General features: G+C 45.3%; 2 protein-coding genes across 2 annotated transcripts; both read left to right on the plus strand.

Annotated features, from left to right (window-relative positions):
• Positions 1-7269: 7269 nt before the first annotated feature.
• Positions 7270-7761, plus strand: LOC139837808 (aspartyl protease 37-like). The gene has a single exon (XM_071827093.1). It carries the CDS (start codon positions 7270-7272, stop codon positions 7759-7761), a length of 492 nt encoding a protein of 163 aa, XP_071683194.1.
• Positions 7762-13548: 5787 nt separating this feature from the next.
• On the plus strand, positions 13549-15500 carry LOC127339196 (aspartic proteinase nepenthesin-1). The gene is made up of 2 exons (XM_071827095.1): positions 13549-13629; positions 14592-15500. Exons 1-2 carry the CDS (start codon positions 13549-13551, stop codon positions 15498-15500), a joined length of 990 nt encoding a protein of 329 aa, XP_071683196.1.
• The last annotated feature ends 522 nt before the right edge of the window (positions 15501-16022 follow it).

Raw genomic sequence — 16022 nt, forward strand, 5'->3', positions numbered from 1 at the left:
CAACGGTCTTCCGTGACTTCATTGGAGCTTGGTTATCATTTTATATTATTCAAGTCACATAAGTGAAGAGCAATAATGACGGTCACGACAATTCGAGTTGTGGTGAGAGGCAGGTATGAACTCTATTTGTTTTCATTTTTGTACATATACTCATTTATGTGGACATGCTTAGTTTTTTTGTGTAAGGTGTATGCTACTTAATGATGCTCAGTAGTTTATGCTCTCTCATGATTAGTTCCAATTTACTAATATTAGGTAACATGTCATATAGATGTTTGCTTGCATTGCTCTATTCATATAACGGTATGACATTGTGGTATCCTCCTCTGAATGCTTCATCTGAATCGACTTGCCACATGCTCAAGCATGCATAAGACTAAAACAAAAGTCATTTAAGCCTCGATGATTTATCTTGCCTCGGAGTTCTTGTATTACTTTTATGCTTCCGTTAATTTTATCTGTCGCAAGCATGATTATGATAGCTACTGCTTTCTTGATTGTCACTTCCTAGTCTATTGCTAGCCTTCGCTTGCACTGAGCTCTACTCGTGCATCCAACCACTAAAAATCAAAGTGCCAGTTGTGTCCACCATACATACCTATATGTGGTATTTTGCTGCCACTCCAAAGTGAATTGCTTGTGTGCTACCTTTAAACCTTCAAAAAAATTATCACTTGCCAATTGACGAGGGGGCTCCTCGGCAACGCCCACCATGAGGGGTTTAGGGTTGACGAAATCCTGCAAGTTAGCACGAGCCATCGGATACCAAACGAACAGAAGGAGAGATTTTACCCAGGTTCGGGGCCCTCAATGAGGTAAAACCCTTACTCCTGCTTGTCTGATCTTGATTTATCAATGAAAAAGGATACAATGGGGCAGCCGATAGACTGCGTTGTGGTGAACTCGCCGGAAGGCAAGGTTTCTAGGGTTTGGTGCATGCGGGATTGTGTAGGATGATTCGATGTCCTCCGGCAGGCCCTCTCCTGGCCTTTATATAGGAGGGCAGGTCCCGAGAGTCCTGCTCGGATTCGACTATGTTACAATGAGATCTAATTTAATCTTCCTTTATTCGATGTTTCCTCACCTTTTCCATCAAGAATCCGTCTCCTTCTACCTTTCCTTTATCGCCACCGATGTATTGGTCCATCATGGGCTGCAATGACCTTCATGGATCCCTTGTTGGGCCGAAGGAGGTAGGCCAATGCTGGGTACCCGAGGGGTAATATGCCCACGTCACCAAGTACACCCGAAGTACAGATGTGATAGTTTTGAAAGTACACCCAAAAAATCACTAAACCTATCAACATGGGGTATAGTTTTGAAGATCTCGCGTCGAGGTCTCAAAAGTGAAGACATTCTGTGATTTGGACAAATGTATTCCCAAGATGTTTAGTTTTGAAAAATTGTATGCCTGAAATAGGGGAAAAAGTGAAACAAAACCACCCCTTTCTTGTGAACTAAATATATTAATATCAAGAAGATGTCACTCACACCCAGCCTCTGCACCAACAAGATGCCCGAAGACATCAAGAATGCACATGGCCAAAAAAAGAAGTGAAAAAATGCCCCATCATGGTGAAGAAACACTCAAAACAACACCACTCAAAACACCACCGAATACAACACCACCACTACAAAAGATATTTTTCAAAAGCAACGTCTTCATGAAGAAAAGCAGTGCACAACATTATCGTCACCCGATCGAAGATCTTAGATTTTTACCGTGGAGAAAACTCACCCCTTTCTCTCGTTCCCATTTTAGTTTCACTTACGACAAGTGGCGAGTAGAAATACTACTTTCCAAGAGTTTCTTAGCACCACAGTTAACAGCGTGCCAGGCTGAAAACACGTTGCTGAACCTTCCAAAAGGTTGGCATTTTTTAAACTATAGCTGCGTATATCAGGCTATAAATTACTTGTCACCCCCAATTGATGGCCAACAAGTTATCTGCCCAGCCGAGACTATTTGTCATCGGCCGGCTTTGTCCTCTCCTCCGTGATGCCCATACCAGTGTATTATTACTCGACAGCTAGTTTTTCGAATTGAAAATATGATGTTTTGCTTGTTCTGTGACTTTTTCTACATAAGTCCACTTGTTTCTAGTAGCCGGTCATGTGCCGGAGAAAAAGCGGAGGATGGAAAAACCGGCCGAGCACGGTACAAGTAAGGAAGTAGCTCATGAGTAATTTTTTCGTATATATACATATATATATCCTAAGGATGTACGCCTAACAACATCCATGCATGTGCAGATACTTATTAGTAACACTTTCGTTAATTGTTGCATGGGTGGGCAGTGCCGTAGTAGTACTATTGTTTTGCCAAATGCTAAGACGGCATCGATCGACGTTGGATACGAGTACGACTGGGTCGTCGAACCAAAACCAGGCCGGAAAGCGCGCGTTCAGTACGAGGACGTACCAATGTAGCGTGGTTTAGGGTTTGGTCCTTGAGAGGCAGAGAAATGGCAACAATGTAACCGATCGCGTGTTCGGTAATACTCCACGTACCCGTGTCCACTAAAAAATGTTTCAATTTATTAAAATGTAGATGTAGATGTGTACATATGTACTAAATCGACTCTATATATATTTAAATTTAGACGATCTTAAGATATCATTTTATGGACGGAGCAGTAGATGAGTTTCTACCTTAGCCCACCTTAGATAATGAAACATCGATTAGTTTTTGTATACTTGTCACGAAGCAGTTTTAGCAGTAGATGAGTTTCTACCTTAGCCCACCTTAGATAATGAAACATGGATTAGTTTTCCCCGGGAAAAAAACTCTTCCCAATATATACTTACATTAAGCCTAGAAGAAATTTGTTGACATTTGCCATTCTCTTCCATTCTTTCGTCACGCGGATCATTCCGCGTGACTTTACACCATAGATTAAAATAGCAGGCTATTGCATTTAGCCGCGATACTTTTAGAGGCTAAGAAAGGCAATATTATAGTTATAGTAGGCTAAACCATTTAGGAGTTTTTAAAAAAAGTAAATTTCAGTTATATCTTGTAAGAAAGGGGGAATGAGTTAATATGTTTTGAGCTGCAACTCATTCAACTGTTTAGCACAAACAAGTACTCAACCTTTATTTATTTCAAATTACAAGTTTCATCAAAATTTGAAATTAACCTCTAGAGTTAGCCATTGAACATTCAACCTAAGAGGTTTTAGCCAATAAAATTAAACGAAAATTTCATTCAACTGCTCAATGCCTACCTGTTTTTTTTTCGAAAGGGGGAAAAAGTCTCAGCCTCTGCATCAAAGTGATGCATACGGCATTTATTTCATTATTGAAAAATCCAGTCACGAACCCTACAACCAAGAGTGCTTATTACAAATCATGGATCACACAAAGTCTCAATGTGGATCAGCCAACTAAAGAGAGATGACTTGGCTAAGCTTATTGGAGATATCAACAAGTGAGCCGGCGATCAAGCTGCCAGCCGCACCGGCTGAATAAATCCCGAGCGACCATCTCCAAACGGTTGCACCCAATATACATGTCCTGGCGCCGTGCCACCGGCTGGAGACATAACCACGAACGGGTCCAATGGGTAGCAAGAGGAATAACCTGCAAAAATGAAACATTCTTTTTTTTGTTAAAAGTAAGATCATTTCTCACATGCCACATGGCCCATAAAAGAGCAGATATGCCAACTCTCAGCTGACTCTTCACTCTCTTGTCAACCCCTTGCAACCAATTCCCAAAAAGATTGGTGATATTTTTAGGGGCCGAAACACCAAAGGCCATATGCACAATGCGCCAAATAACTTTTGCAAATGGACATTGGAAGAAAAGATGCTGAATTGTTTCATCCTGATCACAAAAACAACACGTTTTAGGGCCCTGACAATTTCTTCTAGCGAGGTTATCTTTTGTTAGAATGACTTTTCTATGAAGAAACCACAAAAAAATCCTAATTTTCAGTGGCACTTTAATTTTCCAAATATATTTGCGAAGGAACCTCGTGTAGCCATTCATATAATCAAGATACATGGATTTAACAGTAAACTCCTTTGATGCCGTTATGTTCCAAACAAAATTATCTTTAGTGTTCGTTAAATTTACTTCAATTAACCTATGCACTAAATGCATCCATCTTGTCCATTTATACTCATCAAGATTTCTCCTAAATGCTATATTCAGATGAAAACCTTGCAGCACATTAGCAACTAGCACATCTTTATGTTGCACAATGCGATATAGAGAGGGATATTGTTCAGCAAGTGGTCTGTCCCTAACCAACAATCCTCCCAAAATCGAGTATCCAACCCATTACCTAATTCAAAAGAACCTTTTGAAAAGAATTCATCTTTCACTTTCATTAACCCCTTCCAAAAAGGTGAGTCATTAGGTTTAACTTTAACCTGGGACATCGTTTTAGAATGTAGGTATTTATTTTGAATGAGTTCTTGCCAAACCCCTTCCTCATTTAACAATTTGAACAACCATTTACTAAGCAAGCACTTATTCTTTAACTCAAGGACCTCAACCCCAAGACCCCCTTGATCTTTCGGGCGGCAAATAATACTCCACTTAGTTACCCTATGATGGGATTCGTAGCATAGAAAACAAAAATTTTCCTACCGCAAGAACGAAAACCAAGCCAAGATGCAATCTAGAAGATGGTAGCAACGAGGGGATCACGAGACTAACCCTTGAAGATTTCCAAAGCCTACGAGATTAGATCTCGTTGTTGCAGAAGATGATCACTTGCCGCTTTCAAAAGCGCGTAGAAGATCTTGACGGTGCCACAATCGGGTAGCACCTCCGTACTCGGTCACACGTTCGGTGTTGATGATGACGTCCTTCTCCCCGTTCCAGCGGGCAGCGGAAGTAGTAGATCCTCCTCAGAATCCCGACAGCACGACGGCGTGGTGGCGGTGGTGGTGGAGATCTCCGGCAGGGCTTCGCCGTAAGCACTGCGGGAGAAGAAGGAGGAGGGAGAAGCTAGGGTTTGGGAGAGAGGGGATGGCTAGGGGCGCCGGCCAGGGGGCCCGTTTGGTGGTGCGGCCAGGTGTGTCCAGCCCCCTCCCTCTCCTCCTCATTATATAGGTGGAATCCCTAGGGTTTGCCCAAAAGATCTGAATAAGACCCCAATTCAAAAACTGCCATATGGACGAAACCTAGAGGGACAGGGACTCTCCCTTTCCCCCTTTAGTTGGCCGGCCAAGGAGGTGGAGTCCACCATGGACTCCACCTTCCCACTTGGTTGGCTGGTTAGGGTTGGTGGAGTCCTTCCGGGACTCCACCTTCCATGGTGATTTCTTCTGGAAGGTTCTAGAACATTCTAGCGCCTTCCATAAATGCACCGAATCATTTTCCAAACTTGGAAAGTGACTTCCTATATATGAATCTTATTCTCCGGACCATTCCGGACCTCCTCGTGATGTCCTGGATCCCATCCGAGACTCCGAACAACATTCGAACTCCATTCCATATTCCATATCTACTTAAAACGACATCAAACCTTAAGTGTGTCACCCTACGGTTCGTGAACTATGCAGACATGGTTTAGACTCCTCTCCGACCAATAACCAATAGCAGGATCTGGAGATCCATAATGGCTCCCACACATTCAACGATAACTTAGTGATCGATTGAACCAATTACATACAATACCGATTCCCTTTGTCACGCGATACTTTACTTGTCCGAGGTTCGATCATCGGTATCTCCATACCTTGTTCAACCTCGTTACCGACAAGTACTCTTTACTCATACCGTGGTATGTCATCTCTTGTGAACTATTCACATGCTTGCAAGCTAATTAGATGACATTCCACCGAGAGGGCCCAGAGTATATCTATCCGTCATCGGGATGGACAAATCCCACTCTTGATCCATATGCTTCAACTCACACTTTCCGAATAACTTAATCCCATCTTTATAACCACCCATTTACGCAGTGGCGTTTGATGTAATCAAAGCATCCTTCCGGTGTAAGTGATTTACATGATCTCATGGTCGAAGGATTTAGGGAACTATGTATCGAAAGCTTATAGCAAGTTGAACTTAATGACTTGATCTTATGCTATGCTTACTATGGGTGTGTCAATCACATCATTCACCTAATGATATGATCTTGTTATTAATAACATCCGATGTTCATGATCAGGAAACCATGATCATCTATTAATCAACAAGCTAGTTAAATGAGAGGCTTACTAGGGACTCTGGTTGTTTACACAACACAGATGTATCAATGTTTCCGGTTAATACAATTATAGCATGGAGTGTAAACATTTATCATGAACACTAAGATATAACAATAACTATTTTATTATTGCCTCTCGGGCATATCTCCAACACCCTATGCTTCTTTTTGTGGTTATCATATTGCCAAAAGAAACGAGATCTAAAGAAGTCCAGCCTTTTACATACCCCTTTAGGTATTTCAAAGAAAGACAACATAAACATAGGTAAACTAGTAAGAACAGAGTTGATGAGAACTAAACGATCACCGTAAGACAGAAGCTTGCCTATCCAACAACTTAACTTTTTCTCAAATCTATCCTCCACCGACTTCCATTCACCATTTGTTAATTTTCTGTAATGTATAGGTAACCCGAGATATCTAAAAGGGAGTGACCCTGCCTCGCACCCAAAAAGATCCCTATATTGATCTTCAACTTCTTTGGCCTTACCAAAACAGAAAATTTCACTTTTATGAAAATTGATCTTTAATCCAGAAAGCTGCTCGAAGATACATAAAACTAACTTCATATTTAAAGCCTTCTCCAAATTGTGATCCATAAAAATAATAGTGTCGTCCGCATACTGCAAGATGGAAATACCCCCATCCACTAGGTGAGGTATAAGTCCGTCAACCTGACCATCTTCTTTAGCTGTATACCTGTAGAGTTTTATTTCAAAATTTTATAAAACTTTGAAATATGAATTCCGAGCGTTTAAAAAAATAAAAGGCTACATGTACCTCGGCCTCAGTTTTGAGTTTTCCGGCAAAGTTCAAACATATAAAGATAATAATGTCGCTATTTATTACTCCAAATCGTAAAACATTTCGGATTTCGCTCATTCAAATTTTGAAAATTTTGAACAAATTCAGATATAAATTTTAACCTAGTTTAAATGTGATCCAATAGGGAAAAATTCGCACCGAACTTTCAGGAATTGCGTTTGTTTTTCCCCTGAGTACTCCTATATATAGGGTTAACTAGGGCCTCTTGCTGATACGGAAGCTAGCTACCTCTATAACACTCCTAGTCTAGTATGGCAGTGGCATTGACGATAGCAATGACAGCCTCACTTGTTATTCTTCTTCTTCTACCTCTGGCTCAGGCGACCGTGTCCTCGGCTGTCATCCCAGCGAATCCAAAGACCATTAAGTTCATGGCCAAAGACATGCGTGCATTCATCAAGGAGTCCGCCAAGAATTACATGGAACAGAACGCGGAGCAGGGCGGCTCCGGCGCCCTAGTCTTCGACCTCTCCATGGGGACCTCGCCGCAGACCCTCCCCGTGGTCATGGACATCACCAGCGAGCTCGTCTGGGCGCAGTGCGTGCCCTGCGCCACGTGCACCAGGCTGACGCCGCCCGGGACGCCAACTTTCCTTCCCAACAACTCCGACTCCGTCGACAGGGTCCACTGCGCTTCCAAGACCTGCGGGCTTATGATCCCCGGTGACCACGGCTGCGACCATGACAGCGACCTGTGCAGGTACGCTGCGGACTTCTACGGCGCCGCCAACACGTCGGGCTTGTTAGACCTAATACCTCAGCAGTGACACAAGATCGACATGATAGCAATCTAGAACACCTATTGCACATGAAGAATAGAGATGTATTACGCATTGCAGGAGTTGCCATCGTCGCCTGCTCGTTGCAGGCGTGAAGCAGAGAGGTCGTTGATGATCTGGGGATCCTCCTGATCCCCTCAGGCCTCCAGCGGCACTGCCCTGGCACCGCCGGGGTGTAGGCTGGTCTTCCCGTCGTTCTGCGCTTCCCTAGATCGGTAGGGCTTTAGGAGTTGTGGGGAAAGCAGCGAGCTGATCGTAAAACTGGCCGTGATCGATAGCAGCCAGGCTCCCCCCCTTTTATATGGCGCAGGCGACAGGGGACCAAACCATCGAGTTGGTTTTGGTGCCCCCGATCAGGGCGCGTGAGATGCGAACGAGGTGGTCACGAACGTTGGTTCGTGGGCCTCCTCCTTAACGTTATTTGACTAGAACGTTTTTGTCAATGTTTATCTCTTAAACCTGACGTTATTTGACTAGAACGTTTTTGTCTCTTAAACCTGACAGGTCAACCAACATTCTCCCCCTTGATCGTTAGGTTTAACATCATTTGCCCATTCTCCATAGGAATAATAAACCAAAGTGAGGTGTTACAACAACCAATGAAATGCTATTGAACCTCAACACTTATGGCATACCCGCCTATCTTGAAATGGATAACATAATACTTATTGGGAGTGGTTCTTATTATGGTCCCTTTATTCCAGAATCATAAGGCTTCCAGTAATCCCATGCCGGCAACATGCTCACGAAAGATTCTGGGTGGTAAGCCTTTCGTTAGCGGATCCGCAAGCATACGAGTCGTACTTATATGCTTAACCTTAGTTGTTTGATCCTGGATCCTATGCATCACAACATGATACTTAATGTCAATGTGTTTAGCAGCATCACTTGACTTGTTGTTATTCGCATAGAAAACTGCGGGTTCATTATCGCAGTACAATAGAAGTGGGTTCGAAATGCTTTGTCGACCACTTTAAGTCCGGAATGAAATTCTTTAGCCATACAGCCTGCCCGGTGGCCTCGTAACATGCTATAAACTCTGCTTGCATCGTAGATGAAGCAACTATAGTTTGTTTGGAGCTTTTCCACGATATAGCTCCTCGGCAAGTGTGAATACATAACTTTGACGTGGATTTCTTACTATCCACACAACCGGCATGATCAGAATCTGAATAACCAACAACTTGTAGGTTATCGGACCTTACGTACGTAAGCATGTACCCTTTTGTCTCTTGCATATAACGCAAGACTTTCTTTGCGGCCTTCAGGTGGTCTAGTCCTGGATTTGATTGGAATACGCCAAGCATCCCGGTTATAAAAGCCAAATCAGGGCGTGTACAAACTTGTGCATACATGATGCTTCCGACAACTGAAGCATAAGGAACCGACTTCATCTGATCAGTTTCAATTTGGTTCCTCGGACATTGAAAAGTCCCAAACTTATCGCCCTTGACTACTGGGGCAGGTGAGCGAGCACTTATGCATATTGAATTTCTTTAGTACTCGCTCAAAGTATGCCTTTTGTGATAGTCCCAACACACCTTTAGACCTATCTCGATGAATCTCAATGCCGAGGACATATGAAGCTTCACCGAGATCTTTCATATCAAAATTGGAAGACAGAAAATTCTTGGTCTCGTGCAGCATATCCTTATCACTGCAGGCCAATAATATGTCATCCACATACAGGACTAATATTGTGAACCTACTGCCCTTAAACTTAACATAAATGCAGTTGTCCTTAACATTTTCAGTAAAACCAAAAGTTCTAATAATCTTATCGAACTTGAGGTACCACTGTCTTGAAGCTTGCTTCAAGCCATAGATGGATTTCTTCAGACGACATGCTAAATGTTCCTTTCCTTCCACAACAAAACCTTCCGGCTGAGTCATGTACACGTCTTCATCAAGGTCGCCATTTAGAAATGCCGTCTTAACGTCCATTTGATGCAATTCTAGGTCGAAATGAGCTACCAGAGCCATGACGATCCTAAAAGAATCTTTAGATGACACAGGAGAGAAAGTCTCATTATAATCGATTCCTTCTCTCTGTGTGAAACCTTTTGCCACAAGTCTAGCTTTGAACCTTTCGATGTTCCCTTTGGGGTCGTACTTAGTTTTGTAGATCCATTTGGAGCCTACTCTTTTGGCGTCATTAGGAACTTCTACTAGGTCCCAAACATCATTTGAGCTCATAGATTTCAACTCGTCTTCCATGGCGATTTGCCACTTAGACGAATTCAAACTCTTAATGGCCTCCTTGTATGAGGTTGGATCCTCCACCTTTCCTATATCGTCTACATCCTCACTCATGTAGGTGATATAATCATCTGAGATGGCTTTTCTTCTTTCTCGATGTGATCTTCTCACAGGCGATGGTGGTGGAGGGGCATTATTATTTTGAGGATCTTCTTCATTATCCGACTGGTGATTTTCTTCACCTTACGGATTTGCGTTATCATTAGTTTCAGGATCACCATCAGGTTGAGGACCAGCACTGTGAGGTTCAGTCTCAACATTAGAAGTGATTCTCCTCTGCATTGGTAGAACGACCTTTTGGATAATCGGGGATGGAGCACACACCCTCTTTTCCTCAAGATCGATCTTCCTTATTTCATTAACTTCATTATCCTCAAAAAATACCGCTTGCCGGGTCTCCACGTACTTGGTGGTATGACCTGGGCAATAGAAACGATATCCCTTTCCCCTGTGCGGGTATCCGACGAAGAAACAACTAACCGTTTTTGGGTCTAACTTCTTAAGTTGTGGATTGAAAATTCTAGCTTCAGCAGGACAGCCCCACACACGTAAATAGTTCAAGCTCGGTTTCTTTCCCGTCCACATCTCGTGAGGTGTGTTCGGTGCTGACTTAGTGGGAGCAAGATTTAAAATATGTGCAGCCGTCTTCAATGCCTCCATCCATAGGCTTACCGGCAAACTTGCATGACTGAGCATGCTACGCACCATATCCAAAAGCGTGCGATTGCGGCGCTCAGCCACACCATTTTGTTGAGGTTCACCAGGCATTGAATAATGGGCAACAATTCCATTCTCAGCTAGGAACTTAGCAAAAGGTCCTGGAATTTGCCCATAAGGAGCGTGCCTACCGTAATACTCTCCCCCGCGATCAGATCGTACAACTTTAATTTTTGCATTCAGTTGGTTCTCAACTTCGGCTTTGAACACTTTAAATTTGTCCAAAGCTTCCGATCGATCACGTATAGGGTAAATGTACCCATAACGGGAAAAGTCGTCTGTGAAGGTGATGAACGAATCAAAACCATCTATAGACTTAACATTAAGAGGTCCGCATATGTCAGTATGTATGAGTTCGAGGACACTCGTGGCTCTTACCGCTCCTTTCTTAATTGTTTTTGCATATTTACCTTTGATGCAATCAACACATTTGTCCGCATCAGAGAAGTCTAATGGGAGGAGTACATCATTTTTAATAAGTCTATCCATTCTCCCCCTCGAAATGTGGCCTAAACGACAGTGCCACAATTTCGAAGAAGTGCTAGTACCCTTCCATTTCTTCTCAACATTTGAAACATTACTCACATGCAAAACATAATCATTCATAGATAACATATATAGTTTGCCTCGTCTGACACCGAGGCCAACATCTTTATTACAATAATTTAAAACAAATTGTTTGTTGCCAAACTTGCACTCAAACATGTTATCATCGAGACAAGAAACTGAAATCAAATTCCTACTTAAAGTAGGTACATAAAGAACATTATTTAAATGAAGGTGAAAGCCGGTGTGGAGCTCCAAGGTGAGTGACCCAACAGCTTCAACATCAACTTCAACTCCATTTGCAACTCTAAGTCGTCTTGCCCCGCTTGTTACGGTTTGGATCAAATTTAATCCCTGCATAGAATTAGCAACGTGAGCAGTTGCACCTGAATCAATCCACCATGATGTACAAGAGAAAACAGTATATAACATTTCATCAACAAAAGTGATTTCATCTGTACCTTTCTTCATCATCCACTTGAGGTATTCATGACAGTCCTTCCTGTAATGGCCTTCCTTCTTACAAAAGAAACACACATTATCAGTAGGCTCTGAAGACTGTCCATTATCCTTTTCCTTTTCCTTTCCTTTAAACTTTGGCATTTCCTTCTTGAAGGTTTTCTTTGGCGACTTTGAAGGGCCTGACCCGTCATGCTTTCTCTTTGAGGAGCCAACATGAAAAGCCTGATCCTTGTTCTGCCTCATCATCCTTTCTTCTTCCTGGACAATCCGAGGGGATATCTCAGCAAGTGTCCACTTCTCCTTCATGGAATTGTAGTTGATCTTGAGCGATCGAACTCTTCGGGGAGGGACTCCAAGATCATGATGATAAGGAGGTTGTCCGAGCACACACTTTAGGTGCTTCAGTTTATTTGAAGCATTTATCATTCTCAGTATGTGTCCCCTAACATCACCATCATTTTTATACTTGCCAAGTAGCTTGTGAAAAAGCTCATGAGCATAAACCTTTTCAGAGCCTTTGAATTGCTCCTCCAAGGCTTCCATAAATTCCTTAGCAGTATCTTTCTTGGGGAGAGCCCCAATAATCTCAGGTGAAATGGAAGAATTCATCACGAGCATTGCAACGTGATTGGATTTGTCCCACTTCTCCATCTTGGAGTCATAAGTTTTCTTTAGTTCATCATACCCCGTAGCACCAGCAACTGGCGCCACGGGCTTATCCTCCCTTAAGGCATAATCAAACTCGTTGAAAGCCAAACATAGCTCAATGGAGTTCTTCCAACGAGGAAAGTTGCTGCCGGTCAACTGCTCGACAGCATCATAACGCATCGCAGCGGAAGCTGAAATTTGACATGGACATTCATTAGTAAAATTGCATGCATATAAAATAAACATGCCATAAATTTCTTATTCTATGTCAAACACCGTTGGGCAGAAATGACATGAATTAGAACAACATTAGGGGTTGACTTGCAGAAATAACACAACGTTGGTCAGAATTATTTTTGCAGTCATGACATTCTCAAAATTAAACATCAACATTAAGCATTTAAGGAACAACATATTTGGTGTTTAATTTGAGTATTCAACATTAAAACATATTAAATATTCTAGACAAGAAAATCTCGTTGGTTCATTTCTTTCCAGAAAAATAACATGTTTCTGATCATATTTTATAGGCAATGATTTTTCTGTATATAATAGTGCAAAAAAACATAAGGAAAAGCATTTAGAATGCACAAAAATACAGAAAACAGACAAGGAAAATCGGCAGCCCAGAAAACTTACTGGACTGCCGACAACCTGGGCCGAAACCCATCCTTAGATATGGCCCAAAAAGGACCCCCGGCCCGGCTGCTGCTCCGCCTCGATCTCGGCCGTCCGATCCACTGGACGGTCCGGATCATTGAAGGCGGATCAAAAGGGCAGCCGGAGCCCTAACCCTAAAAATTTCCTTTCTCCCCCGATTTTCCGCGTACGAGGCGGAGGGCCGACGCCGGCGGCGGCGCCCTCCTCCCTTGCTCCATGCCGGCGCGGTGGCGGTGCTCGCCGAGAAGCGTGCGGCTGGACCAAGTCCCGCGCGCTCCTCCGTCGAGCATGGCTGCCGGTGCCGTTTCCGTGCGGGCGCGTGGAGGAAACCCTCCCCTTGCCGCACCGACGCGGCCAAGTCCGGCGGCGCGAGACGCGCGAGGCGTCCACGCCCGGCGGCCCGAGCGCGCGAGGCGGCCACGCCCGGCGGCCCGCGGCGCGCGAGGCGGCCACGCCGGCGGCCCGCGGCGCGCGTTGGCGACCATGCCGGCGGCGCGAGGCGCGCCCTTCCCTGCATCATTCCGGCGCGGTGGCGGCGCTCGCCAGCAGCGTGCGACGGACCATGTCCGGCGCGCTCCTCCGTCGAGCGTGGCTGCGGCGCCGTCTCCTTGAGGGTCGGCGAGGCGGTGCTCACCGGCGAGGCCGGCAGCCGTTGGGTGTCCGTTCCGCGCGTTACCGCGCGTCCACCCGCGCACTCCTCCGTCGGGAGAGAGTGGCGGCGCGGGATCTCTGCCCTCGCCGGAAAGCAGCTTTGCTCAGACGGGCCCCGAGAGGAAAGGCAAACACCGGCGGCATCGGGTATGTCTCCAATCGGCGGGGGCTAAAAACATCATGAGATCGCTTGCAGATGGAATAATCTGAGAGCCTAAACATGCATACAGGGGCTAAAACATCTCGACATTATTGCCTAATAACATGATCTACAACATAATTAGGATCATTAGATCGCATTAGAGTTCTAGTGCTAACCATGACCAGCGTCTGATACCATTGTTAGACCTAATACCTCAGCAGTGACACAAGATCGACATGATAGCAATCTAGAACACCTATTGCACATGAAGAATAGAGATGTATTACGCATTGCAGGAGTTGCCATCGTCGCTTTGCTCGTTGCGGCGTGAAGCGAGAGGTCGTTGATGATGCGGGGATCCTCTGATCCCCTCGAGGCCTCAGCCTTTGCCCTGGCACCGCCGGGGTGTAGGCTGGTCTTCCCGTCGTTCTGCGCTTCCCTAGATCGGTAGGGCTTTAGGAGTTGTGGGGAAAGCGGCGAGCTGATCGTAAAGCTGGCCGTGATCGATAGCGGCCGGGCTCCCCTTTTATATGGCGCAGGCGACAGGGGACCAAACCATCGAGTTGGTTTTGGTGCCCCCGATCAGGGCGCGTGAGATGCGAACGAGGTGGTCACGAACGTTGGTTCGTGGGCCTCCTCCTTAACGTTATTTGACTAGAACGTTTTTGTCAATGTTTATCTCTTAAACCTGACGTTATTTGACTAGAACGTTTTTGTCTCTTAAACCTGACAGGTCAACCAACAGGGCTTCCTCATCACCGACACGTTCAGCTTCGGGACGAGCCAAGTCCCCGACGTGGTGTTCGGCTGCAGCATCGACATCATGGAGAAGGACCTCGCCGGCGCCTCTGGCTTCGCCGGCTTCAGCAGGGGGGCCCTCTCCCTCGTGTCGCAGCTGGACATCTCCAGCTTCACCTACTTCATCGCGCCTCTCGACGAACCAGCCGGCGAGAGCTTCGTTAGCTGGAGCTGGGGCGCCGACGACGGCCTCGACAACGCCGGCGCGCAGATGAGTACTGCAGGGGGCAGCACGCCCCTGCAGGCGGCCAAAGAGAACCAGAACCCCGACTTGTACTACGTGAAGCTTACCGGCGTGATGGTTGATGGCCAGCTCCTGACGTCCATCCCGGCGGGGACCTTCGACGTCCAGGCGGACGGCTCCGGCGGGGTGTTCCTCAGCACCACGCTGCATGTCACCTACCTCGAGGTGGCAGGATACAGAGCCTTAAGGAGGGAGCTTGTGAGCAGGTTCCGGTCGGAGGGCATGGCGCCGGTGAACGTCGCCGGCGACCTCGGCCACCTGTGCTTCCTCACCGAGGACTTCACCAGCGCCAAGGTTCCCAGGATCGCGCTTGTGTTCGACGGCGACGCTGCGATGGAGCTCAATGTGGAGAACTACTTCTTGGCTGTCACCGGCGGGCAGACGTGCCTCACCATACTGCCGTCAAGATTTGGGTCTGTACTAGGCGTCCTGCTTCAGACGGGCAGGAACATGACCTACGACATCCACGGCGGGCAGCTGAAGTTCCAGGCAACGACGGCCATGGTCTCGGCGGGTGCTCCGGCGCCGAAGCCGGTGTCGCTCATGATAACGGCCACTCTACTAGTGCTATTATTGTTCGGCCCAAGAAGCCCTTTCTAACGTGCACGGGATCACCGTCCAGTCCTGTTTGACATTTGTTTGAGATTCGTGCGTGCGCCCTCCATGCCATGTTTCGCTCATTTCTATTTTAATTTTAATTTTTACTTATTTGGCATACACAGAGGGATGAATCTCTCAAGTTATAGGCTCCTATTGTTCAAGTATTATAGATTTAGTGAATCATTGTGTACTGGTCGATATTGTTAAATCTCTGTACCTAGTAGCCAGCCGTGCCGGACGGGTAACAGGAACATTTTTTTGCTAAAAAAAGGATCACAACTTCCCTTCTGTAGACCACAGGGAATCTCATTTCAGGAAACACCAGCTGATATACTTACTTAAGCCTTGTTTATTTCTCTCGTATTTTCTTCCCCGGTAGGTATGAGGATGAGTGGGGATTTAGTGTTCACCCAATCCCTTCACTTTCCCACAAATACTCTTTCCAAAAAATACACTAGTATGATGAAGAGTTTATAATCTAGTCAAACATGTGAGAATAGGAGGGGATATCTCTGAATTATT

Source organism: Lolium perenne, chromosome 3, assembly GCF_019359855.2.
Source record: "Lolium perenne isolate Kyuss_39 chromosome 3, Kyuss_2.0, whole genome shotgun sequence".
Taxonomy (NCBI): domain Eukaryota; kingdom Viridiplantae; phylum Streptophyta; class Magnoliopsida; order Poales; family Poaceae; genus Lolium; species Lolium perenne.

Coding starts and splice junctions, on each gene's coding strand:
- LOC139837808 (XM_071827093.1), top strand. CDS start 7,270: ATGACAGCCTCACTTGTTATTCTTCTTCTTCTACCTCTGGCTCAGGCG.
- LOC127339196 (XM_071827095.1), top strand. CDS start 13,549: ATGCCGGCGGCGCGAGGCGCGCCCTTCCCTGCATCATTCCGGCGCGGT. Junction 13,630..14,591: donor AGCAGCGTGCGACGGACCAT/GTCCGGCGCGCT, acceptor TAAACCTGACAG/GTCAACCAACAGGGCTTCCT.